The sequence below is a fragment of the Falco peregrinus genome, chromosome 8 (genome assembly GCF_023634155.1).
Source record: "Falco peregrinus isolate bFalPer1 chromosome 8, bFalPer1.pri, whole genome shotgun sequence".
NCBI lineage: Eukaryota > Metazoa > Chordata > Aves > Falconiformes > Falconidae > Falco > Falco peregrinus.
The window spans coordinates 11,694,112-11,721,937 of NC_073728.1; the positions used below are offsets into that span (position 1 = coordinate 11,694,112).

The 27,826-nt window shown below is 40.6% G+C and overlaps 1 protein-coding gene across 6 annotated transcripts in view; it reads left to right on the plus strand.

The window, feature by feature from the left end:
* The window catches only part of KANSL1L (KAT8 regulatory NSL complex subunit 1 like), a 67,740-nt gene extending 42,208 nt beyond the window's left edge, over positions 1-25,532 (plus strand). For 4 of the 6 annotated variants that reach the window (XR_008748367.1, XR_008748371.1, XR_008748368.1 and 1 more), the window contains 10 exons: positions 5,777-5,939; positions 9,924-10,034; positions 10,436-10,573; positions 12,996-13,120; positions 14,563-14,687; positions 15,624-15,678; positions 21,372-21,484; positions 22,998-23,178; positions 23,769-24,071; positions 24,167-25,532. Coding sequence is in view for 1 of the 6 variants with exons in the window: in XM_055811756.1 (XP_055667731.1) it covers positions 5,777-5,939; positions 9,924-10,034; positions 10,436-10,573; positions 12,996-13,120; positions 14,563-14,687; positions 15,624-15,678; positions 21,372-21,484; positions 22,998-23,178; positions 23,769-24,017 (1,260 nt within the window). In the remaining 5 variants the exon portion in view is untranslated. Of the gene's footprint in view, positions 1-5,776; positions 5,940-9,923; positions 10,035-10,435; positions 10,574-12,995; positions 13,121-14,562; positions 14,688-15,623; positions 15,679-21,371; positions 21,485-22,997; positions 23,179-23,768 lie in introns of all 6 variants that reach the window. The other 2 variants (XR_008748369.1, XM_055811756.1) reach the window with 2 other exon arrangements.
* Positions 25,533-27,826: the final 2,294 nt, after the last annotated feature.

Genomic DNA, 27,826 nt, shown 5'->3' on the forward strand with positions numbered 1-27,826 from the left:
CCCCAGTCTGTAGATTTAAAGACACCGCACTGTTACAGCAGTAACTGTGAAGCATATTATTCAGTAGCCAGCTAGAAGTTTTGCTTTTTCACACAGTGAAGTAGCCATTTCCCCTTAGTTGCACTGAAAGGAGTCTACTGGTTGTCATCTCCCTCTTCGGTATCCCTAGATATTGGCTCCGCCATCTGCTTCTGCATAGTTTCCTGGCATTGCTGATTTCTAAAAAGCCATGAATACAGGGAATGTTGTTGTGTTGCCAAGTCTCCTGCAAACTGGTTTCAAGAAGAGGATGCACCCTGCTTCAATGAAAATGGTGTATTCTGTGGATATGTCAGTCTCTTGGTCTGGAGAAGAGAATCTCTTGGTTATGGTTTACCAAGTTTGTAAGTGAAAATGATAGTTGGTAAAATTACTATTTTAACATAGGAATTTAAAAAATAAGGTCTTATATTAGTTAAAAGTCAACAAAACCTGAATGGGATAAAAAAGTGTTCCTACGCATTCAGCTATTCTGAATGTGTGACAAGACCGTTGTCTAGTTGGAAGGAAGGGAGAACACCTTTAGCTTTGTGATACTGTGGTACGGCCAGTGGAACTAAATCCATCCTTTGTGAGGTTTGTGGCAAGCCAGTCAGCCTGCAAATTCTTTTTTTTTTTACAGAATGAAAAACCTGAAATGTGCTTCTTGCAGTCCTGTACCTTTAGCTTATTATGACATTTCTGTCATGTTTTACTAATCACATCTACTCTTAATTTCTGCATGACGTTTTTGAAAAGATATCCCTGTGGATTAACATTGTTCCTTCTTTTGGTTTAAGTGGTCAAAGATTAAGTGCTAACCTTGATTTTCCAATGGATTGGCTAGTTGAACAAAAGGTCTTTGTTTCAGGATGTTGAGGACAGCATCCACTTACCACAGGGCAGGTGAAAGTCCATCTCCCATTGGTTTATGACAGGATTAAAGAAACTAAACTCCATATATATTTACAAGGTGTGGGTGGTCTCTGAGAATGGTAGAAGCTACCACTCCATTTATGACAATGATCAAAAATCTGAATTTGGGACAAGACAGATGCTGAGTAAGTTGTCATTAGTGTTTTACGAAAGTCTCAGTTCTGTTCCTGGAAAAAACTTGTGTCTGCCACAGGATCTGCCACTTTGCCCTTAGCAAGAGCTTCAGAAGGGCCAGGGGCAGATGAATTTGGCTACATCCCAGGGCAGCTTGCTTCGCTGTACCTGACCTGCATACAGATTGCAGGCAAGTGCATGGGAAAGGTCTGTCCATTTGACATATACAGAAACTTCCATCTGAAAGGGAGTCTGTCATGTAGAATGCATCATCAGTATATGTTATGCACCTTCCCATGTAGGGATGTCTTAGATGCTTTGCCCGCCGTCTCCCCCACTACCTGTTTATAAGAGGAAAGATCTTTGGGGCTTTCAGAGTAACCTTTCACTGTGTACTGTATGTTTCCCAAAAGCACTGTGCAGTGAAGTCCTGCTTAGAGACCCCTGATGTTTAGCTTGTGAAATAAAAAATTTCATTTAACTGTACATTCTGCCAGAGGGACATAGCTCTGCTCAGAGCAGATTGTTGTGTGCACCAGAGGGAGGCCATGGAAAAGTGAGCTCACCTTCAAGGCAGATGCTAAAGCACAGAAGCAAGTGGGTAACGTGGTGTTGTGTTCGTTTGAACTGTACGTAGCACTTCTGGAGGATTAAAAGTTAGCAGTGTGTTTGGTGTTCAAAGGGGAGGCATCAGCCACCCACACAGTGGTTCTCTTGGGTCCCATCATTAAATATCTGCAATTTAATTGGCTAGTCATTTACTGGAGAACAGTTTTTAATATTGAGGGGCATAGCTCCTCTATTGCTGAAAAGTTCTCTGTGCATGTAGGGAGAATAAATGCTTTTTCCTTGCCTTTTTCAGCTTATAAGAGTAATCAGAAGCAGACGTGACAGGTATTCAGCAGAGTGTATTTGAGCTAACTTAATTAACTTACTAGATTCATACACATTGGTGTAATTGAACTGTGGCGCTCCGTACTGTTACACTTAGGCATGCTTCCAAAAATGGTAGGACTTTCAGTGATCAGTAGCTGAAACCATGAAATGAGTATTCATTTCAGAATTTTTAACTGGGAGCACAAAACATTTTTCTTTTCAATTATGGCATGCTTCATAGACTCAGAATTTTTTCTCTGCAGAAGAATGGTTGGCCAGTAACATTCAGCCTTCTGACCCTTCTAGAACAGAGGCATGAGCCAGTCATGCTTTGTCTAATGCATCAATTTATCAGAAGCAAGTGCAAGAATTGTTTTGAATATCAAAATAAATTGCTCACTATATTTTCTGTGATCCAATAAAACAGTACTAAGTGGGGAAAAAAATCCAAGATTAAAATTCATAATACTCTAGAAAATTAGATTCTGTTGGTGACACCATTCCTTATGAAGTTTAAAACATAGCTGCTATTTTAGTTGAAGATTTAAAGCTTGCACACTTCTGATTTCCTCTTAAATACGATGTATTTTCTTTTCCTTGATAGAATCAGTTTAATGTAATGTTATTCTTCAGATCTACTTGAGCTCAGGAAGCATGAGGTTTTGTATTTCAGTAATGAAGAAAAATGTTTTAAGAGCTGTATGAAGTATAGTATAGCAGGGGAAAAATTGGTAAGAATTTAGTAATCTTTTGCTTTCTGAAGGGTTGGCATTGTGGTCAAGCTTATGGTAGAGGTCTGTCTTCTCAAAGCTGTATGCTATGGTTTTTGTGAAACCACTTGTCATTGCTGTGGTTGAATGGATATTTGTGGGATTGTTTTCAGTTGGGTTTTGGTGGACTTTTTGTTGTTGTGTTACAAAATCAGTAATTAACTGCTGTAAAAGCCAGTTGGATTGTAGACTGTACTGAACTGGAACTGAATTGGAAGGGGGGGAGAAATTAGTTTTCCAATAAACAGTTCTCCAGTTTTGTTTCAATAAGGTTGAAACACTTTCTTTGACTGAGCAGCATGCTTTCATTCCAGAATGAAGGGCTTCAGAAATTTTTTCATCAAGAGCTGATTAAATTGACATCCCTAACAAACATCATGATTTCACTAATTCAGCATTTTCCAGTGGAAAACTACTCCATCAGAAATTCAAACCAGATCCGGTAGCTAGGAGCACAGACACTGCCAGGGTTGGTTTTTTTTTTTTTTTTTTTTTTAGCTTTTTTCTAGTAACTTCACAGGCATTTAAATAAAGCGACTCTTGCTTCTCCATAAATCCTTATTTTCTTTTTAGTTACAAATTGACTTAATGAAAGATTTAATTATTTAGGTGTTGATGCCAGAGCATTCAAGGAAATAACGCACAAATTCAGGCAAGGTTTTGTTACTCCCACCACAGGCAAGAGGAGAAAAACAATTTTGCATTTACTGATGTTTGCAAATGGATTTTAATACTGTTTCAAAATAATTTGAAACTGTGGCATTTATTTGACCATGTATGCATGTTTTTGAGCAGGGTTAAGTTTAAGTTATAGTCCAAATGTGTTTGGGACTGAAGTGAATTAAAGCAAGAAAAATCAGGACTAAAGGATGGGATGTCAGTATATATTGATCTTTATATGTTTTATAGGTAATTTTACTGATTAATTTTGGCAATTTCTTCTTTTAAAAATGAGAGATTTATTATTTACTGTAATGGGGATTCATTTCTGTAAAAAAAAAATGCAAGCAGAAGGGTTGCAGTCACAGCTTAAACAGTGGAGATTCAGTAAACTAGTTCATTTCTAAAAACCAAATATCAAGAGGAAATATGCTTTTGTGCATTTTTGAAAAGCAAGCTCTTATTGCATTTAAGGTAGACCAACTACCTAAAAACTCTTTAAGCTTTAGTTTAATGGCCCATATAATGGGAAACATTAAATTTGCTTTAGCATTTATCCCTTTAGTGTTCCCAAACACAGGTCCCAGTTCTGCCAATACTTTATGGATGTTTAAAGTTTAACAGATGAAGAGTCCCATATGTCTGTACAGGAAAATAACAGAACATTGATTTGAAGGAGTCCTGGACCATAATTCTTTCCAAATTAAGTTGAAAGTATTCATGCATACACCTGTGCATGGAGATTAGGGTGGATATAGGACTGTTAATGTTTTCCTGTGTGTGGGGGGAAAGCGAAATACAAGAACACCACCTCCACCACAGGGTCTCCTCTACTCCAGCATCATAAGGTGCTTACTTGATTTTAATACTTCCTGCAGTACAATACCAGCATCAGGGAATGCGTTGATTGAGAAAAAGGGAAGAGATGGAAAGGGGAGCTTTTTAATGGAGTATTTTCTGAGTTAGTGTGCATTGTGAATACTGATGCCACCTGGCAGAAGGACCGATTTCAGTAAGCGGAAGAGGATTTTATGTGGTGGATAACATCACTGCATCACTAACGGATGAGTGGCACTGCTAGAATACAGCCTGGAATATTGCAGGCAGAAGCAGTTGAAGAGATTTCTTGCATTTGGAAAGCAAAAGTACTGCAAATACAAGTAATTTGATCATCTTGCCTCTAATGCAACTGCTCGATGTTTTCCTTTCATTCCATAAAAAGTGATAAGAAAATCAAGATGACCACTGTTATATTCAGTCTTACAGTTTTTTACATTGAAATCCTTTTCCAGGAGATGATAATTGTGGCTGTTTGCACAGCATTAGGCTGAGACCCTTGAAGGTACCCCAGTGCCCCCTTCCCTCCCTTCCCATTTGTAGGATCTGCAGCATTTGGCAAAGTATCAAAAACCTGTGGAAGCCTTTAAAAAAGTCAGTATCTTTGAAGTTACTACTGTAGCATCCTGTAAGGCTGGAAGTAGCACTATCTCCCTGCAGTGCTTTTGTAGCGTATTCTGAAGCACAGATTACTGTTGACTGCTGCCTTGTAGTATCATGTTCAGTTCTTTCCTTCTGTCTTTCAGAGCTCAGTATATTGCCTGCACTCTGCTGCTGACCCCTGCCCAGTTTCACCCTACTTTTTGCCTTTGTGTCCTGTTACCTCAAGCCTACAAGTTCTATGCAATCCATCATTTCACCTTCTGTGCTTTAACAAGCCTTGCAAATAAACAGCTAAATTAATCTTTCTTTGCAGCTCTCCTCTTTCTAGTAATTCTTCTTACTACCTATTAATCAACGCTCAATGCATCCATCTCTGTATTTATTACTGTGTGTCTTTTGTTTGTGTTGCTTATCTGATATTTAAATTATAACAAGGTAAGGACCTTGCCCTCTTGCTTTGTGTAAGAACTCAGTGTGCTCAAAATGTTTAATATTGTGTCTTGCATTAAAATGTACAAGCTCAAACTGTCTAGAGATAGCGATACTAAGAATCTTTCTAAGACTAAGGGGATAAACAGAGGAGACTCCTGTATTTAGTCTGGTGTTAGTTTTGTTTGTGCATCTATACCATGCCTATTGTGCTGGAATAGAATTTTAATAGGTGTTTGTCATAGGATATATAAAAATAATGATTGGAAACAGTTACGTTTTTCTCTGGAAACTTTGACAGCTGTTTCCTGGCCATAATTTAAGGGGTTTTTTGTATTGTTTGTACTGTGCACTACAGTCCATGATAAGTGGAGGTAATTCATATTTAAACTGTCTGAAGTTTGTAGGAATATTTTTCCCATTCCCATGTTGAAGAGTGTAGCTCACTGACACCCCACCCCCCACCCCCCTGCTCTAATTTGAAGAAAGAGGGTAAAGGAGAAGTTAACCTTTGTTTCTGTGTATCCTTGCAGACTTCACCATCTAGAGATGCCTCCTTTCCATATAAAACTCGGTTACCATGTATGATGCCCGCCTCCACTTTGAGCAGTAGTGACTACAGCGCAGAATCTAAGATACTAGATTATGTGCAAGAGTTGGACTCTTCCTTCCATCCAGTCTTATCATTCCCTTCAGGTAAGTAATGCAATGACACTAGCAGAGGGTGGTTGTGCTTGTGAGAGCTGTGCAGCTTATGTACTACCTTTTCTTTTGAGGGGTTTTTAGAACTTAGTTCTTTTACAGAAAACCTCACAGCGGCAAAATAAATATGTTTAGATTAAATTAAGATCTTAACTTCATCCATTTGAAAAACACATTTTCTAATGTTCCCATACCAGTAATGTGATTACAATCAAGAAAGACTGGGCAGGGAAAATGGGATTTTTCTGTGTGTTTTCATGGTGTGTCTAATTGAGTCAGTGTTAGTCCTTTAGATGGTGCTTTTACCAACAGACTATATGATACCTTGGTTGTGGTGTTTTCATAAACAACTTTCAGTTCAGGCCCTTTGGACTAGGTCCAAAAAGCTTTATTTAGGTTTTCTAATTGTTTTTGTGATAGTCAGCTTTTTTTTGTGGTCTTTGAAGTTTATGGTTTCTGTCATCTGATTCTTTAATCTTTTTGAACAATAATGCAGATGATGTTGTTTATGACTCAGCCCCGAAACTAGTGCAGGTGCAACTTGACAGCACTTGGGGCTTCAAAATAGGATATTAAATGCTGTTATCAGCAGAAGGGATTCATACTATGTGATTTTTGGATGGTGTGTTTTTTATGGTATGTTGGGAAAAACCTATTTCCAGGTAGTTGCCTACCAGTACAGGAATTCTGCTGTTCAGGGAGTTGCTTTGCCACAAAATAATCCTGGAAGTGAGGCAGGGACTTCCATGGAACTGTTTGAGTCTTTAATCAAACCCACTGTCTTCCCAGAATGACAGCACAGACACTGCAGCCTGGTATTAGGAAGTCAGGGTAGTAATTTAATAAGTAGGTCTTGGGTTTGGGGAACTTATCGCTGGCCAGTAGAGAAGACCCAAGCGTGGACATGGAATCCTGTGGTGGTCTCAACTCTTGCAGGTTTACAAGGTTTTACATCCCGTGTGTGGCGTAAACAGAAGATTATTTTGAGGAACAGGTAGGGGAAACAGAACACTCACTTCAAGAGTGCAACAGCAAACATCCTAGTCAGCAGGACTGTGTTGTGGAAAAGAAACAAAAACACTTCTTAAATCTTTCTTCTTTACACACGCTCTCCATCACTTACCCTGTGACTCTGACAGCCCAGCTGGACGGGAGCCAGGGTGGTTAGAAATCTGTTCAAGGATAGTCATATAAGGCTATGCTCCTTGTGTTCATCCTTACCTTACTCTCAGGGGAGACTAGGAAGTTTAACAAGAATATTGATGTTTTCTTTTCTCGAAAAAGGATTACTCATGAAAAAAAATGAAAGGCTTTGGATTGCATTGTGGCTACTCTTGGTCCCTTTGCCAGGATGGAGGAAGCAAATGTTATTTTAACTTCATTCCGATACCAAGAACATCTTTATTTTGAGGAATATTTATTCTCTTTTCAAGGAGCCTTAGCCTTCCTAATAATAGTTGAGACAGGAAAAAAGTGCTAGACTTACTATCTCCTGCTCAGATGCAGTTCTTGTTTTTAAGGAAGGCTAGATTCATGCTCTAGTCTGTGCTTTGTGTACTTTGCTGTCTCTACCTCCTCATGAAGACCACTAGTCTATTTGTCATTTTCGTTCATATGAAAGAATTATTGTGAATAAATGCACGCTAGAAATTTTCCAACATGGTCAGGTAGCCTGGTTCATTTTCGTGTTTTCTTTGCAGCTTCCTTAGAGTTATCCCTTTCCAAAGGGATAACTTCTCTTAAAATACCATTTGTGGTGTGCCTACCTCTTTTTTTATCACTATCCTCTGAATAAAAAAATGTTTGTCAACAGAGTAAATAAAAGGGTTTTGTCTTAATTTCCTTTGTGAGTTAAAAAAAGATTAGTGGTATTTGTTCCACTTTGAAAATCTGGGAGTTGGATTTTTCAGTGTAAGAGGAGGGACTCAAGGTTGAGATTCAAATGTTGTTCTCTGTTATACCTAATTTTTTACATTCAGGGTACTTATTCTCTTGTTTTTTACTTTCAAAGGAGAATCGTAATTTGCAGCCAACCTAGTAAATATAGTGTAGTGGGACTGGCTCACTACTGTACTCATTTCTGGAAGCATAGTCATCCTTGTGGTTCTAACCCTTGCCTTCAGAGTTTCCAGACTACCAAGAGTCTTGACCAAAAATGCGTCAGTCGTTGCAGCATCCCTTGAACATAAAAGCACCTCTTTAAATTTGCACCCTGATAACTGGAAAATTATAGGTTTTATCTAAGAAGTTTGGGTTTCTGGCATTTCTGCACCTAGTCTGTGGATAAACTGGAACAAACACCCCTGACCTTTTGATTAAGATACAGAAGCACATAAAAAAAATCTCTGAGACAAAAGAACACAGGAGAATGTTTTGTTTGTTTCATTACTTAAATGTTGTGACTAATAAACCTTTCAGACCTTCTTTATGTTTTTCTCAGAAGTAGAATAGGAAACACAGCAGAAACCTTGGGGTCTTGTGACAAAATATCTAGTTAGATCCATATCAAATCGAAATAAATTGTTCTTTCTGGTTAGCAAAGTATATTGAAAGGTTTTGTCCTGGCAAGTCCTGAAGGCACACAAGGCTAAGGTTGTATGTAAATAAAAGTAGTTTAAAGCCCACCCTTTGGCCCTGCCCTCTGTCCTCTTCTCATTCTGAATGTAATGTCAAGCTTGTTTCTTATGTTGACATATTTATTTCTACTTATTTTCTCTTCTTTCTTGTAAATTTGTTTCTGGAAAGGCTTTTCAGATAGAAACCTATTTTTCTTAAGCCTTCCTGCCTTGCAACAGTGGGTAAAGTCCTTACCATTTGAGATATTTTGCAGACTAATTCTGAGTTAGAACTCCCTCGGGAAATGAATTTACATTGCCCTGCTGTAGCCTTTGCCAGAGAGAGAAGGGAGGAATGTACCTTGAAATTACCTCATGGCTCCCGGTAGTCACAATTTCCAAAAACCTTAATTACTTGTACCCAAAAGGCTGAACCAAAGCCTTTTCAGATGACAGGAAAGGCGCACTGTGTGCTCTCTGCTGTGCTGAGTTTTGTGCAGGAGTTAGGTAAGAGGGGAAGACCTCGGTTTTACTCTTACTTGATACCATCCAGAGCTTGTTTTCATGAAGTGTAATTCTGGAGTAATTGCAGGTATGAACATAGTTTATTCCAGAGTAAGACAACCTTGCTCTTTCTTACCTTGACTTTGAACACCAAAAGAAGTGCTGTTAATCTACAATGTGTGTGTGTGCCTGCACCGGGACTTGTTCAGGAGCCATCCTTAGGTTTGATCCCACCTCGATCTGAGTTGCCCTGTCAAGCCTTAGAAGCTCTTAGTGTGGGAGAGCTTGGAACCACTTGGTCAGTAGTATGGCAGTGCAGCTTCACAGCTAAAAATGGATTTGTTTTTACCATGGCATAATTCTCACTTTGTGCTAATAGAAAGACACATACCTTAAGTTCCTCCCTCCAGGCAATTACTGGAGTTTATCTTACTAGTACTTAGATAACTGATAGCAAAAACTACAGATCTTTGCCTGTAGTGGAGGACAGCACTCGTACAATAACTATGTCGATGAGTTACCTTTCCTCGAATTTTCTCTTTCACTCATGCAAAAATCACTTCTTTGAAATGTCTGGCAGGGATTTTTTGGTATATTGTCATCGAGTTTTCCTTTGCTCTCACCACGTTCAGGACATGTTTTCCTATATTGTCTTCAGCTTGACCATGTGAAGACACTGCTGCCACGTAGACAAGTAATCAGTCCTCACAGGAGTTACTGAGCTCTGCCGTTCTTCATGAATTGAAGGACTCGAGGCAGCAATATTCCTCGCAGATTATATTACTAGAATATATTGTATTATATATTGTGTAAATCAATTCATAGACTTTTAGCGATGATGCATAATTCATTGGCTTTTAGGTTGCTATCTTTCTGATACAGACCCCATTCCATTTGGATATTTTTTTTTATGTATTAGATATTCCTCTTCACATATACTTTGAAACATTATTAAGGAAGGATGACATCAAAGGAGAACCTGTTGATACCTCATCTTTGGGAGTGGAGTTTAAAGTATCTCCAGAAAATGGTATGTAAAGCAAAATATTTTAATATTTAATATATTAAAAACTTTCTAACTGAAATAGGTTCAATTTAGAATTTTACCACAAAGCAGGTTATCAGAGAAGGTAACTGGTTAAGGCTTTAGGTGGAAGAGGAATCTCTTCCCAGACCACGCTGCCAGGTTCTCCCTTGTTGCATGAAATGATCTCATCAGAGCCATAGGAGGGCACTAATACAAGTGGGGGGAATTTGCACCATGGGCGCTCTGCAGTCACAGGTGCCTGACTGCAGTACTGTTTACTATTTGGATTCCTATCGGAAGTCTGGTTTTTTTTCCATTAGAAATAGTTCAGCAGTTGAGATTGCCTGTAAATTGCACCAATGGAAAATAAGTTTTCAACTCGATACATGTTTTTTCTGTTGTAGACTATAATCAACACAACGTTTCTGTCAAACAATGGAGCGGTGGCTGTTTATCTAATTCCAAATCTCAGTCAGTGTCAGGAACATCTGACCAGCTGTCAGAAGGAAGAAAGAAAAGACACCTAAGTGAGACAGCAGTAGGTAAGAAAAAAATGGTATTGCTTAAGACAGCACTACTTCTTTTAAAATACGTACTGTGTAAATGAGTTTGTTACCACTGGGCTTTAGGAATTAATTGTAAGTTGTCTTCAAAAAGGATACTGTTATGAAACTTTACAGGAGTGAAGAAATGGACTTATGACACCATGAAAATAATTTGCTGTTTTCTTCTTGAGTATATATTGCAAAAAGAGACAAGCTTCTGTATTTTATTTTTTGAATACTCTCAAAGGAAACTGCTCAGCAGTCCAACTGTGTTTTTCACATACTGGCTGTCATTATTTTTAATATGAAGGTTTTTTTTTTTATAGTAGTCAGTGAAACAGACTGAATTGCAAAGTTATCTGTCCAATCATGTGCCCAATCAAACATTTAGTATTCCTGGCATCTTTGGTCAGCTACGTTTCATTTGTTGTGTACTGTCATTTGTGGTTCTAGTTTCCTTCCAGACTGTTAAAATGACTTGTGGGTAGCCAGTGCTTATAATTAGTGTTTTCATCCTTGTTATCTTTATATTTCAAGCCATTGAATCTCTGCTTCAGCACTTGGTAAATTAATAGAAAGTGTCCTGAAAGTTCTGTAGAATAATGTGACAATTTAAGGACAAAAAATTCAGCACACCATAAAAAACATCTTACCTCTCCAGGCTATTAGAATGTAAAACCTAACAGATTTTGTTACAAGTTCATTTATGTGAACTTTTGGCAAACTTTTGGCAAAATTCCTCACAAGACATTTGAAGAAAGTAAATAACTGAGTAAGAGAACAAACTATATTTAAAATTTTCCTCAAAGAATTAAAAGATATAAATGATCTGTTAACATTGTAGAAAAATACACTTCTGGTGCATATCCAGGTAAAACTGCTAGTGTAATCTTGCAATAGAGGTGGAGATATGGGAATTAATGCAGAGATGATTTAACCAAAAATTATGATATTTATTTTTTTTAAAAAAAACAACCAAACAACAACCTACAAACCACAGCCCCAAACCAAAAAAATCCTATGATTAGAAAGTTACAGGAGAGAGTAAAAGGTGGTTTTGGACACACTGAAAACTGTCTGATTTGGATGGGTATTTTCCTCTGCGTCATTCCCCTTGTGCATTACAGTCCTCCCTTTTGCTATACAGCCCTCTCTTACGCTCTGTGCCTGTCTCTGCCAGGGGTGCTGTGCCCTGTCCCCTCTCACTATCAGTGATCCTTTTTTTGCCCATGCCACCCGCTTCCCTACCCAGTTGCTGGTCCCCAAAAGACAGATGCTGACACAGTGTTTCTTGCAGCCACGCTGTTTGCCTAAGTGTATTGTCACGCACACAGATCAACAATTCAAGTTACTTGGGAGCACTAGCAAGAGCGAAAACTTCTTGCCGTTAACCTTTTGAAGTTACAATTAGTCTTCTGTCAATAGCATTTAGTTCTTTGCGTTAATGGAACAGAAAAAAACAGTCTTATCATGAGGATCATAGTTTCCCAATGCCAGAAAACCGCTATGTAGTGTATTCATGAGTAGCAGCAGAAGTTCTAGCTTATTAGTGCTATGGGTGTAGTACTACATATTTATTCCTAATTTGGGCTCTGTCTAGGAGAAATTATCCATGGGGAAGGTCAGCCTGATGAACAAGGCCAAAAATAAAAGCTGTGTGCCAGGGAGTTGCGGAGCCGCCTGGGAGATGAGAGTTCATGTCCTTGACCCAGCCTGTGCAGTACAGTCTTTAGGATCAGTCTTACCTCTGTTTCCATGTTGGAATGCACTGATTCTTTTTATTCATTGGTGTATTAAATCTGAGTTCTCTTTTCTTACTGGAAATTAAGGTAGAAAGCAGAACACAGCTGGTTAAATTTGGAATCCCCCTAAATGCTGCTTACAGTGGAAGTGAATAAGAGTAAACAAGAATTAAGATTTGTCTGGAGCAGTGGACCACTACTAGAAGAAACCACACATGGAGATCTAGAAACTAACTTTTCTTAGTTTGCTGCCGGTTTTGTTTTATGATTTATCGAAGAATAAACTGTCAGTGAGGGCTCATCAGTGAGATGCACCCCAGCCAGGGAAGAGCGCTGTTAGGGAATGCTGGGGAGCATTCCTCTTAAGTCTGATTGCATTTGCTATGTGTGTAGTGTATGGCAGCTCCTGAAACAAACAAACAAAAAAGTAGGATTTGCCCATATGAAACTGGTTCCACAAGAAGAAATCCTTTGTAAAAGGAGAGGGATGGGTTTTGTGGAGCAACAATGACAGGATGAGTAGCAAGGGTTTATTTAGATGGCTTTTTTTATTATTTGTTAAATTGTAACTGGTTAGCTGTGGGCTTCTAGAAATGACTTTACTATTACTGTATGGAAAAATATCTTTAATAGACAACAGCCAGTATGCATTTGTTTACTACTGTTTTTTGTGACAGGCGAACATAATGCTAGGTTTGAGACATTCTCCTTTCAACACACAGAACCAGAATCCCATAGCAGTTTTGCTGCCGTGACCAATGTCAATGCGATGTCTAGGCCTGCTCACAGCACTTCATCGCAGGTAAACCAAAAATGTCTCACTGTCTTAACTAAAATATCAACAGAGGGTCATACAAATTAATAATCCAAAACCACACACCTTTTACATCTCATTTATTGTTAGAGCATGGAGCATTTTTACAGTGAATTAAAAGGCTTACATTAAGTAATTTATTCCAGATTGAGTATGTGGTGTTCCTAAAACAGATTCTTGCTTGTAAAAAAAATTCTGCAGACCATATAACTGGAGTGTAAGTTTGGTTTATTGGCATTGGGCCTTTCATTTATTCTTTTTTTTTTCTCCCAAATTTCATTAAATATACTGTGATTTATGTTCCCAATTTTACACAAGGGCTCTTATCATCCTTTTGTCTTGGTGCAGCTATATAAAATGGCCTGATGGTGCAAATACAGTCACAGAATTTGTAAACTCTCAGCTTTACTATTTAAAACTTTTTGTGTAGAACTACAGGCAAAGTCTCTGGTATATAAAGTTGCTGAGAAGCAGCCGAGCTCTGGTTCAGTAAAATCCCTGCAGAAACACACTTTGTTTTATTGGAATTCATTGAGAATTTCATAAGAATATTCAGATTTCAGTCCCACGGTTCTGCTAAGCTTACTGGTATGCTGGTGCTCTGTAAGTCATCATGTTTCAATCTGGTGATGACTCCTGGAGAGCGGAGTTTAAATCTGTGTCCCCAACGCAGTTTTGACAATGCACACTCCCCTTTTCTTCCCCTTGCTGGAGCAGACTATTGTCAAAGAACACCTAAATGAGCATTTTAGAATAGACTGCCTCCATTAATGTTCAGCTGAAAATTGAGATCATGTATTATGGAACGTATCGTGATTTAAACCTAAACTTTCTCCTGTAATCGATGAATCTCAGTTTTTGACCCATGTAGGTTCCTTGCACTAGTGGGCAGAGAACACCACCAGGAATCCTACTGTGATCATAGCAAAGAAATTCAGTTTCTGTCTTTTGCATTTCTTTTCAGAAAACCACTTTCTATATAGGCTGTTCTTCACTGCTCAATGTAGCTTCATTCTTTTGGAATTCTTAATTGTGTCACACTGAAGAGAACCACTTGAGTTATGGGTTAGTAGCTTATAGAAGGTTGTCTTTGTAGACTGAACGTTATGAAGAAGGCAGCGTTAACTTTCAAGTCCTCCTAAGTATTCAGAATCAACTGTAACAAATTAAGGAAGGGAAACTCCCACTGATTTCAATAAGAGTTTTGCCATCAAGAAGTAAATCTCAGACATGAGATAGCTTTTAAGGTCTGCTGAGATTCCACTGGGGCAGAGGGAGGGGAGGGAATGGAGTCAGAAGTCATTAAGCCACTAGACAGTGTGTTCAAGTTGCAGACTTTCTCCTTGGGCAGTTTCTGTATTTCTCAGCTAACATGTAGTTGCTATGGCTCGAGCTGATGAGTCTCCTCTTGTATTGATTATATTCTACAGCATAACTCCAGGAGGAGGTTGAGAAGTGAGAGCTCCTACGATATAGACAACATCGTTATTCCAATGTCGCTTGTGGCACCATCGAAGTTGGAGAAATTACAGTACAAAGAAATCCTTACGCCAAGGTTTGTTCATTACCTCCTTAGTTGCAAAGAAGATACCAAAATGAACATGAGAGTGTTAACTAAGAATATCATGAACATGTAGTTACATAATTTTATAGTATTAAGATGAACTTCTCATGTGATTGGGGCTTTTTTTCTGTGCACTTCAATTTGTGTGACTGAAGTGGTGGGAAGACTGGACAACTGACAGTACAAGGGAAACAGTCTGATACACACAGGGAGGTGGCAGATGCACAGACAAGCTAAAAACAGAAGTGGGTTTTTATCATCTTAAATGTAGTGATAGTTGTGGCCTTAAATGTGCCATAAGGCTGATACACTCTGAGTGGTTATTTGGAGGTTACTGGGGGTTTTGTGTGTTATGGGTCATATGAAAATAGTTAACTATCTTCAGTGAATTAAACAGAAGTGGTTTTAGCATATTTTTCCAAAATGTATCCATTCTGATACAGTAGAATAAGCTTAATTTTTTCCATAGTATAAATTACTTGTTCTTACTCTAAAAAAAAAAATAATCTTCAAATTGTGAAAACAGGGCAATTAATCTCCTGTGCTATAATTCAGTATCTTACTAGCAAATGGCCTGAAATGGCTAAATGCAATTGTTACATATTTTAAATCTCTAATTTGTATTTGCTTTTATATTGTCTTTAAAGCTAAAAATATTATTAAGGCTCTATTGGATAGCTTAAAGACTGTGTTGGGAAAAGGAAAGGTTGGATATTGGATTGGGAAAGGAAAACCTACATTTCTGGCATCTGTTATCGGCACCTTAAATAAGAAATGATTTTAATTGAAAGAAATTTTGAGGCCATAGCAGTGTTGAAGAAGGGGTAACTAACAATATAGTGTAGAAACAGAAGATTTGTTTGTATTGCTGAAACAATGAAACAGCATTTAAGTAAACTAATTTGACTTCCCTTGTCTCATTTCTAGCTGGAGAGTTGTTGAATTTCAACCTTTAGAAAGATCTCATACAGATGAAGAAGAGGTAGGCTGTATTTTTAATTAAGCCACCAGTTCTTAATTAAACTAGATATATAATTGGGACAATCGGTATATATTTTCCAAAGTCACTGACTTCACGCAAATCCTGGTAAGCTTCAAATTTCAAAAATGAAGCATTAAGTATCAGATTGTGAAAATGTCTTATCCCAACCTACTTGACCCTATGGTGGATGACAGAAATGTGAGCGAATCCATTAATAATCATTGGTCACTTGTTCGTTTGGCTCTTCTGTCCCTTGGTGCTGGCACAGTCAGTGCTCCCAAAAGGGTCCCTTTGGTCAGGCCTCTGCCGCCCCCGCTCCTGAGCACTGCGATACCTGATCTCGCACTGTGACTGTCTCCTCAGGGCTACCTGTGCCATAATGTCTGTCCTTTCCCATCCTCTTCTTTCATGGCCAGTTCCCATGGTGCGTTGCTCTTCAGAAGGTAAACAGGCTTTTTGCATGTGGGCCCAGCAGGTTTCCTCAGTTTTCTTCTCGGTGTTCATTTTCCTGCAACCATCCTGTTGGGAGCAAACTTTTCTTCTTTCTGCTTTGTCAGGAACAACATAACCTTCAGCATTTCCTGCTTGCCTCTTGCACTAAGTTTGCACATCGTGTGCTACTGTTGCTTCCTCCAGACATAAGAATCCACCTTTTTCTTCCAGGGAATGCCCATGGACTTTGCAGCTGGGGGTCCCTTTCTCCCCTAATCAGATGTTGGATGCATTTCCTAACCCCAGTGTGAATGTACCAGCACGTCTGGTCTCTGGGCTGGTTTTCTGTCCTTCCAGTCTTTTTGTGGCTTTTTTTCCAGAAACCTGCCTGTTTTGCTGTCTTTTTGATAACTCTAACCTCATTACAGTCTCTGCTGTCGGCCACTATCAGCTGTAGTAACTCTAGGACTTACATTTGTACCTTCATGCACAATGTCTGTTCTTGAGCTCCTTTTTCAGACACTCTCTACAACCAGGGTTTAAGTGCCTTAGTAGGAAAAGATTGCATTTGGGTAGCGGTACAGAAGGTTATCCTAAACACAGTAAACAAAGCTTTGTGCCACTCCCTTGGGGTAGAAAATACACTCTCCACAAAGATGCTAGCTTCCACACAGTTTTACTAGGTCTGTAGCTGCCTGCTTCATGGAAATGAACCTTTTCTTTTGGAGAGCATCACCGTCTCAGCTCCCTGCCTGGTGTAGCTGCACTTACCTGGCACCATACTCTTGGATCAGACGGAAAGGAAAAACTTACTCTGTCCCTGCCTTTCCTCATCACTTGAGAAATTCTTGTGAAATCTGGTGGTCAGATTTATGTGACCTTGACCCACTGCCTTTTAGTTTGGTGCCATCTCTGCTAGCAGGAAACATTCCTGATCTTTTGTAGTGAGAAGGTCAAAATACATACATAGGAGAACCATCTTGCAAGGATATTTGATTAAACCATTTGGAGAATAATAATAACGGCAGCAAGTCGCTGTCCCTTGAGAATCTACTATTCATTGCTCACTCGCAGGGGAAAAAGAAGAATTTCAACAGTGATTTGACTTCAGGGCTTCAAAGGACTTGCTTGGAAGACTCGGTCAATGTCTTGTTTAGATTTCAGAACCCATACAGATGACTTGTCTCATGTACATTTAGCGATTTTGCTGAAGGGACTTCAAGGTGCCTCTCTCTGAAGCTCATGGGCTAATCTCTTGTTTAGTAGCCCTCCCACTACATTTGTATTTGGCATGACGAGTTGATCCTGTATGATTCATCCTTTGGCCAGGAAATAACTTGAGTTAACAATAAAGCAGCTTTGCCTCCTGCTGTGGTCCACTGCTTCTGTATTGTCTGCCAGCTGCTGGGTAGAAAGAGAGAGATGTCAGACAAGAGAAAAATGCTAAAAGTTCTTGTTTGTCTATTGCCAGTTTTCCCCTTTTGTTTTGGGATCATGTTAATTGGTTTGGACGTTTTTCAGAATACTAAGAAAAGGTGGTTTGTCTGATCATAATTCCACTTCCTTTGCTTTAGATTTTAGGCCGAGTTAGATTTGTTACTGCGTAAGCTTGGGAAATGACATGAGAAAACAGCAGCATTACCTTTTTGCATTTTCTGCACTTGCATTCTGAGACTCTTGAAATTGTTCCTTGTGCTGAAATCAAGGCAAGCTTCAGTAGATTATTCGTGAAGGATGAGAGAGGGCAAAACATACTTTCTGCTTTTACATAAGTAAGCTTTTCCTTTGCTTTCCACTGCATAGTAGCCTGTGGTGGGACTGTGTAACAGTTTCTGTTCTGCCTACCTTCTGCATGGCTAAATTTAAAACTTCTGGAGTAGTTCTTGTGTCAGCCAGCAGTTAGGGATTTGTTCTACTTGATACCTTTTTTTCCTCTTTTTTTTTTTTAATCTTCTCCCTCTTCTCCATAAGGCTTTCAATGCAACAACCTGAATCTGTGCAACAAGCTTGCATCCAAAGTTTCCACAAGTTACATTAAAATGTGAGGTCCCAAATGTGTCATGTTCTATAGGAGCCACACTTCCAGGGACAGGAACTCAGCAGTTTCTGAAAGTCAGGCTTATTAACCATTATTGTCTCTATTTGAGTACAAAAAGCTTATGGTTCTTCGGGTGTCTCATTTTTGTTTCTGGAAATTCCGCCTTACAAGGACAAACATAACAAACAAATGGGCAATGCAAAAGTTAATCTACTATCTATGTCTGCTCTATTACTTGCTCTAAAAATACTTAGTTTTTGGAAATAGAGCATTTGAGTTTCCTGGTTTGCATGTATGAATTTGCAGTCTGTTATTGCTTTAAGGCATGGGAGGGTGTGGCACAGGTTTTCCTGTTTTATTTTGTTTTTAATTTGTTTTGTCCAGGTTAAAGTTTCTGGCAAGGCACAGTTGTAAAGTAACGTTCAAGTTTATTTTGTAGCTGTTTTAGTAATGACAAATACTTTGGAATAATTCTGTGTGTAGTTTTGCATAAGTGTTTTCATGGCTTATGACTCAGTGTTTCCCATGAAGCCAAAGACCGAAGCACAGACTTTGTTGTTTTGAGAACCTTTCAGAAATATTCCTGGTGCAATTCAACATTCATGCACAGTGTCTTGCAGCTTAACTAGATGCGATGGGTGTGTGTGGGTGTGTGTCCAAATCTTGGTTTGCTTTAAGTCTTTTTCTTTGAGTGAAATCATTAGACATGCCTTACAAGCAGGCCTTCCTAATAGTCTTTTCTCTCAACATCACTGCCAGACCCATCCACTAAGGAACGACAGTTCTTTTGTCCTTTTTCAAACTAACCTTAGTGAAGGGGAAAAAAAAAAATAATCAAATTTCTCCAGTTAAAGCAAATTTAAATTAACCTAAAGCTGGTGGAGTAAATATATAAAGTGTCACAAAGCTGGGGAGGAGCAGAGGCTGTGCTGAACCTTTTACTCCGATGTAACAGGATTTTATTCGTAGAACAAAGAATAATTTTTATATAAGAAAATGTAAAACTCATTTTAAATAAGCAAGTAGTTAAATCTGCTATCACCAGCTATGGAAAAGGAACAGTAAGGCTTATTTCTGTATTTTTCAAAACTCTTTGCTTGGACAGGAATGTGGACTTTGATTCTTGAAAGGAAGCTTGTTAAAAATGAAGTTTCTTCCCAGCATGAAAAGTTTTGGCAATTTGCTAAGAAAAGTATTTTCAAAGTCTAAGTTTTTCTTTCAAAATTATCTTTTGTTTCCACTTCAAAGGAAATCTGAGCACACAGAAAAATCCTGAATTTTCCCTGAGGGAATAGCACTTTTGTAGTTCATAAAATTCTCACTTTCACGCTATACATCACTGACCTTGGAAAGACAGAATCTGAACTGAGATGAAGCCCCGTACTGATGCCATCCAAGTGAGAGAGCTGGTGAATTCCAGAGAGAGGAGGAAGGCCATTAAGTTGACTTACATGAAAGGAAACCAGCAGCTAACAAAGTCGTTTGTGTTTAACATAAATAAATTAAAGCAATGAGGAATCTTCAAAAAGCAGTCATGAGATGGGCAAACAAAGCAGGCCTGTTTGTTTGAAGGTTCCTGTTGAACACTGGGCTGAGGAGGAACTGGACAGCTACAGTTTTAGCAAGCAAGTCCTGTGGCCGAGTCAGATCGTACTGCTGTCTTTAGGATCACAGAATGGTCAGGGTTGGAAGGGACCTCTGGAGATATCCGGTCCACCCCCCTGCTACAGCAGGTGATCCTTTTCACTGACCCCATTAAATTTCATTCCGGTGCTGTAGTTCATGACCAGCCATCTAGGTTGGAAATGTGCTCTCTGGTAAGCTGAGTGCCACTACCAGATAGTTTACAGCATTCTAATGCTTGGCACTTGTACCATAATGGTCATGAACTACCTTAGTGCTGCAAGACTTGATACAAAGAATGGCTTCTGCACAAAACCTCCGGGCCCTAAGTTGCCTGGAGCGGAGTACTTCTAGCTGACAGCACAACCTATATTGTATGGCGCTATCTGGCCCTGCAGCGAGGACTCTGTGTTTGGTTCTGTGTTTTATCAGACTCAATTAGAAGATAAACGTTACTTGTATAATACCACTGCGGATTTTGCTTTACCGAAAAAATAAATTTCTTTTCCATGACATCCCCCCCCCTATTATTCATATGATTCTCATCCAGGACCAATCTGGCAGTGCAGCTTCATGGCTCCTACAACCAGGAATTGTTCTTTCCTAGAATTCCTCTGCTTTTGAGTTGGGAGTGGCTGGCATAAAATCCATGGCTGCAGCACTCATATGCTTTTGCCAACCTTGGCTTTTTAGGTGAACTTTGAAGAGGTTGAATGGTTTGGAGCACTTTGAAATAACTCTGAGCTGTGCTGGAGGGGTCCAGCCAAGAGCTCACCCGGCCATCTGGGGAGTGAGGGGGAAGGGCAGCAAAGTGCTTCTCGCCCAGCTATGTCTGAGCAAACTTCCTGGTGTGCTGCCAATGGAAAAATGAAGATGGTTCTTTCACAGTGAAGGTCAGATGCAATAGCTTACATCTCAGTTTTACCTAAAAAGCTGGCTCTTGTTTGGCTATGAGCAGTTAAAAGTACTCACATGAAGGCTGTTTTAAGCTCTACAGGAGTCATGCAAATCATTTGCTAAGAAATAGTCTCTTTCGAAGCAGAAACCATTTGCTGCTTGGTTTCGTAGCAGGAATGCAGCATCTCAGGTTTGCTGAGTTCCTCTCAATGTGGAGCTATCAAAGTCCTTGGTGATCGCAGGCAGACCTATTTCTCCGTGCTGGCAAATCCTGCTGCTTCCCAGCCTCTCCTCCTAAAGCAGTCTCTGGAAACTCCTAGAATTTTTGCTTGTTTTTATTACATGCTTTTAATACTGCCTTGATTTGCAAATGAATACTTGTCCTCTTAATTTTCTGCCTCTCACCATAGAGAGAAATGTGTTGGGGGGGGAGGGGGTATAATTTGTATATCCATTCACATCAACCACAGACAGACATGTAAAGAAGTAAAATGAAAGTGACAGCATCCTATATACTAGAGCTCTAGTGAGATTTTAAGCTGAATGCATATGTGTTTTGATGTGCCTTTGCACCGCAAGCATGCATTGTGTTGCCTCCTCATTTGGTGAACAGGCTTTTGCAGAATTATATATAATATTGGCTGCCTTTGTCTCTAGTGATATTCCTAATTATGGCAGCTGCTACCCCTGTATTTCGTTACAGATAGAAGATCTGTCAGATGAAGTTTTTTCCTTACGTCATACGAAGTATGAAGAAAGAGAGCGAGCAAGGTGGTCGCTGTGGGAGCAGAGCCGCTGGCCCAGAAGGAATAGCAGGCAGGTGTACTGACTTTGATAAGAGCATTCCTATTGAACCACTGGTGTTGGCTGCTGGTGCAGCAGTTTAAGAAATGCTGTCACAGAGAAGTTTGAAAACAGGGGCACTCTTCATTAATTAACTCATCAGGGACAGTACCAGGCATGTTTGGTTTTGTGGCTGGAAAGGGAAGGCAGTGCTGAAGCATGCATACTTACCAAAATTTGGCATGTTAGTGAACTGGTATTAGTGAATAAAAATCTTACTCCCATACTGAACACATAGCTCTGCTATTTTGTGCCACTCCCAGTTATTACGACTTTAGCCACCAAGTGTAAAATGAGCCCTTCTTCACTCACCTGATTTAGATGAAAGTCCACTGCATTCAGAGACGCATTACTGAAGGGTCCTAGGCTGTGCCAGGGACCGTAGGCTTAAAAAAGTCATTGCGTGAAATAAGTTAATTCTCACAGGCTTACCGTCTGGTGCAAAACTCATCAGAAATTAAATACAAGCCCTAGAAGTCTTGCAAAAAGTAGTGCATATGAGAGTGAACATCATAAAACCGTATCTGCAGTTTGGCTCTGAGAAAATGACTCCCATAAATTGCTTCAGGTTCTGCCAGGACAAAAAGCATCCTATAAATGCTGGGATAACTTTTTCTGCTATTTATCATATGCTTGTGTCTATTCTTGGCTGAAAGTGAACTGTGACACTATGAATAAATATGCAAAGGGAGGGGTTTTTTTTTTAATGCAGGATAAAATTAGAGCTAAACTCTATTAAGGAATTCTTATTTTAAGCGATTTTGAACATCAAAAAAGCTTTAGAAAGTGTACTGAATAATACAAGTTCTGTATGTCCCCTTAATTTTGAAACACTATGAACTCCTTGGTGAAATCTTAGTGCTCTTTGCATTCAGAAGTAAAACTGCCCTTGACATGAGCAAGGTCAGACTGCCACCTGGCATTTAAGATGTATGCCAGTATTTTATATCTAGTTCAAATTTGTACAAAAGGTGAGGTCAGCCTTTTTAGTTGTCTTAAATTATTTTGACTGCTTTGGAGACGAGTCCAGAACAGAGGTGGGAAGGGGGAGCCCGAGGACCTGCTGTTTCTTCCTGAGTTCCACTGGCACCGTCCGCTGACATTGCGGTTTGGACTCCGCAGGCTCCTGTGAATGACGCCATGTTCTCCTGAGTGGGAAGAGCCCACAGCTGACTTCTCTTGTCCAAAATTACAGTTCTGGTGAGCATGTGGAGCGAGGTGCAAGAGTGGGACCAGCCACCAGCTGTTCTGCAGCCAGAGTGTACCTGTTCCAGCCCTGTTTTACCCAGTTAGCTCCTCCACACAGCACTCTGCTTGTGACAAGGTTGTCAAGAACCATGTGTTTTCATCTCCTTTGATTTAAAGAAGTAGAACATAGACAGTATGTAAGGAGAAACTGCACACTTTGAAAGAAAATCTAAACTTCCAGGCACTGTGAAAGGGCAGGGAGCAGCCCTTAAGACTCTTGTCTCTTATCTCACACTAGATCTTACAGCAAAAATGCTGACGGACGACACAGCCAAGACTCAGTGCAGAAAGACCACCACGGCAGTTCCTGTGCCTCGCTGCATTGTGCTGCTGAACCTGTTCCCGACTTGACTTCAGAAGCCCACAGCTCCGTCTGTTCAGGGATTGCACAAGTCTGCAGGGAGAGCCAGGAAGCGAAGGTGGGTCTTTCCAATAGCTTCCAGGTCTGGTCAGGTCTTCAGTGACCACTATATCTAACCTAAAACAAAGAACCTGAAACTATCCTGAATGTAGCGCTCCTGTTTAGAACTAGGTTGCTACACTTCATCAATGAAGCCCAAGATTTGTGAACATGTAAAAATTTCCTTGCTCAGTACCCACGGCACGTGTTTCTGAGGTGAGCATGACATGCCTGCGTTCAGCAATGCTGGATCTTTTACCAGGGATGTTGGCCAGGGTTCCAGACAGGCCTGATCGTTACGGTGTCAGGTATCCTGATGGTCTGGCACCATGGAAAAGAGCTTCCCCCTTCCCATACCGTGCCTGTTCCACTGTAGCTCTGTTACTAGTTCAAAACCACATGAAGCCAGCTTACATTGACAGCTGGTGCCTAGCAGCGTCGTATTCTTTATCTGAAGAGCCCTGCAAACACTGTACAGACAGACACTCATTTGTTACTCGATAGCTGATCATTGTGCACACAGCTAATCGGTTCAGACTGAACTGAAATACCTTTTCCCCCTCTTCCCTCTTTTTCCACCCTCATTCCTACCCTTCTGATTCCTTTCAGTCTGGGCTGTGGGAACTTCGAGTTTTTCCACTAAAAAATGAAGAGGTAGAAGCTTTACTGTGCCAAGATCAAATAACAAATCAGACTGAAATGTCAAGTGCAGCTTTCCCCAGTGACTCTCCCTGTACTTCATGCACGCCCATTGGTTTGCCAGACAATGGCCATCCACCAAGAAAACAATCTGCCGAAGACTCGGAAGACTGTGAAAATGTTTGCCTGGGAATCAACAATACAAGAAAACAAAGGTGACAGGGAATAATGTGGTTCATTAAGAAAGCCAATTAAGGTGGAGAAAAGCGTAAGGTAAAATCTCTCTTGTTCACCCAGCATATGACAGCACAATTCAAAACCTGTATGTTAGCTGCATATAATATATTTTCTTTCTTGCTTTGTAACAGGCAGGATAAATCCCAAAGACAACACTTTCTTCTTCCTGAACCCCAAGAGAAAGTAATTAATTCAAGCTGGAAGTCTAATATTCCCGATGTCGGGAGTGGGCACACATAAATTGCTGGCACCATTCACTTTCTGTTGTCATATTGCCACATCTGTTAATAATCATCCTTTTCTGTTTTGTTTGTTTTCAAATGCATTTCTGGTTCTAGTGGATTCTGGTGCAGCAGGATATGCTGTCTACCTTAATCAACAACTTCAACTGAACACAGAAAAACTACTTGAAAAAAACAGTGGGGAGAAGCAATAGCCTCAGATTATTTTCCCGTGTGGCATGACCGTGGGGCAAAAATCTGCCTCTCTAAATGCATGTGTGTAACCCATGTGCAAGAGAAGGGGTAGGTGAGAACTGGCAGTTTCAAAGCAGGTGTTCTGGAAGCCTTGCATCTAGCTTAAAATCTGTACTCAGCTCTCAGTAGTGCCAGGGCATGTTTCATATAGACGGTCCTCAAGCAATAAGGTAGAAATAGACCACTGCATTTCAATAGTCAGTATATCCGCTCCTCAGAAAGTAGGGTTTCTGCAGCAAAGAGGAGTCAAGTCAAATCAGTGACGCAGCTCTTTGAATATTGTGTTTTGGGTCATCTTACTTCCTCAGTCCTTCAGCAGCTAATGAGGCTCATAATATTTTGCTTTAATATGTTAAAGACAATTGTTCTGATTTCTGTACAGTGCCTTGTAAGAGTCTCGCAAGTATGCCAACATTTGGTGACTAGCTGAAAAGGAAAAGATGATTGAAGTCTAGAAGACCAATAAAGAAAAAAGCCCCAAAGCTTTCCATTGTGATTCCAGATAGAATTTGAATTTCCCAGCGAGTTCCTGGTGAGGAAACAAAAGCAAGTTGTTTAAACTTGCATCTAAATAGCATAGTTTGGAATGTATCTGCAGTCTCAAGAGGTATTAACAAAGATTAAACATTGAATGTATGTATAATCCATCAACAGGAAGTTTTTCTGTGTAGGACAGTTGAAGGCAATTTAATAGCGGTCTCTGTCTTTGTGCAAAATTTTCTTCCACGTGTAATATCTGGAATGGCACTGGACAGATGACCCAGTTTTACTGTCAATTTTTTTTTTTTTTTTTTTTTTTTGGTCAAAATGACAGGAAATACTCCCTAGGCATCTGAAAACAGTTCAGTAAAGTTTCAACACTACAACCTATTGCTACATTGTAGTTTATTGCACATTCTGATTATTTTTTTAAACACTTTTTTTAACACTGGTTTGTCTTAAACTTGAATCTTGCCTCGATGTCTGATACAATAATCTTTGATGCAAGGTTGGTTTTTTTAATTAAAAAGTTATTTCTATATATGTTGTATCTAGTCTGAATTTGATGGCCTTTTAGAAGTGAAGAAATAGCAGTAATGCTTCCTCTTGGCACAGAGACCTGCTTGGCCCAAGAATGGCTTTGCAAACACCCTGAAGTGGCAGCGACGCTCAGCTTTGCTGTCGCACTGAAGCTGCACTGGTGCTGCCAGGCTAAGGTCCCCCTCAGCATCTCAGCACAGAGGTAGATTTTTCCATCTCTCTTGTCCTGCATGCGCATCTGCTGCTGGGAAAAGGTTTCTGAAAGTTACGTGTCTCAAATGCTTTGCAGGTCTTTTCCATACCCACATCCATTCATTAAGAAGCCTGATCCAACCAGCTCTCACTCAGCTTTGTTGCAAGGTCAAGACTGCCCGCTCTGTCTGATCCCGGGGGGTCGTGTGACAGGTTTCTGCAATTTAAGAGGTGGGATAGGCGAAGTAAACCAGCTAGCTGTCTTCCGTCTTCTGAAGGTGCTGTCAGGAAATGCAATCCAGCGTTTTACGGGAAGAAGCAAGAGGAGAGTGTTCTTCTAGATTGGAGGGTGAGAAGGGAAGGATGTTAACACCAGGCCAAAACAACCCTGTGTGATAGGAGCTTGATTCACCAAGTCTGGTCAGCCTGGTGAACTGTGAAGCTGTTCCTGCACTGCTGCAGTGTGCTGTTGAACCACTGTGTTGCTTTTGCGTCAGGCTCCGCTGCGCTGGTCTAAAGCAGCTGCTTGTTACCTTGCCAGCTGCAGGAGCCACACAAGTGGTTATCAATACGAGCAAGGTTAAGCACATTTTCTTTGTCCCCTCTTCAGATGTTCTTTGTCAGCTGTTGTGCTAGTGCCTCACAAGGCAGCAATGCAAAGGCTAGTCAAAGAAAGGGCGGGCAGCCAGGAGACTGAAAAAAAATCCCTGGAGAAACTATAAAAATGTCTATTTGGTCATCACCCCACCCCACCACTCTCAGAAGTCTTTTCTCTAACAGCTGCCTCTCAGCTGGCTAGACCCGTGGCAGCAAACTGCAACTGCCCTCGCACGAAGAGCTGCCTGACCAACTGCAAGGCCCGAGCATTTCTTCCTCCGCACGTGCCCACCCCAGTGCTGCTCTCCGAGGGGGGGCAGAGTGGGGCGCAGGCTTTCTCATCATCAGATGAGAGCACATGCAAGTGTGGCAGGCAAAGGCCAGTGGGCAGGGGTGACCAAGAACAGGCTCCACTTGCTTTTCTCACGTCGCCTGCCTACCTCCCGCAGCCCTTCACCTGGCAGGGGCAGATGGGGAACACAGCACAGGTCAAGCGAGATGCTTTTTGGGAAGCCCTGGGCTGTGCTGCTCGCCCACAGCACCTCTAATAATTTGCCACCTTCTTGGAGCAGACCAGGTGCTGTGCCCTGCCCTCTGTTTCTACCCTGTGCGTCTTTGCTCCAGCCATCTATGCACCTAATTTTTCAGTAACCCCCTTTCACTACTGGGATAGGCTATCAAACTTGCTTAACTGAACCCAGTCACAGCAGCAGCCCCCTCCTTTTGTCTTTCCCTGTCCTGCATGCAGCACAAGTACTCTGTTGCCTGCAGCCCTTTTCCCTGCAGGGCTGGACTCCCACCTCCAGACAGTTCAGTTTTGCATGAACGTTGGTGTCATGAGGAAGCTGCTGGTGGTGGGAACAGGCTGAGCGCTCAGAGCCAGGCTCATGCTTGAAACCATAAAATGTGTAAGAAACCCCTGCTCGTCTCCTTTCCTTTCTAAAATTTTAAACAGGGTGGGGGGAAACCCCAACCCATTTCTCTTTTGACTGTTAAGCTATGAAAACAGCTGTCAGCGCTGCTCCTGATGTTCTGGCAAAAGGTATTACAAAGGCTGCCTGTGAAATACCAGCTGAAATGTAAGGCAGCGAGGCCCCCCCCCATGAAACTGGGGTGTTGCAGCTTCACAAAGCAAGTCATTTCCCTTGAACTTGTTTACCATTTTCAATGAAGACATTTTTTAAGGCCACCTATGTTCTGTTCCCTGCTGCTGTGAGGTTTAAACACATCATCTCTGCATCCAGGACCTTAATGGAATGTAAGTACAAATACAAACTTATAAGCCCTATTAAAATTAAGCTCTGTGTGTGTCTACTGCAGTTTTTTATCTTGCACAGGGTTGTGCACTGTACCACCCTGTGGAGCACATGGCCAAGCCCAGCCTCACTCCACTATTTCAGAGTTCCTTTTATCCTGTTTTCCAGTGCAGGCAGAGCCTTTGCACTGTCAGATCACCCTGGACTGCGCCAGACCATGTGACTCAGTATCACTAGAGTGTGCCCTCCC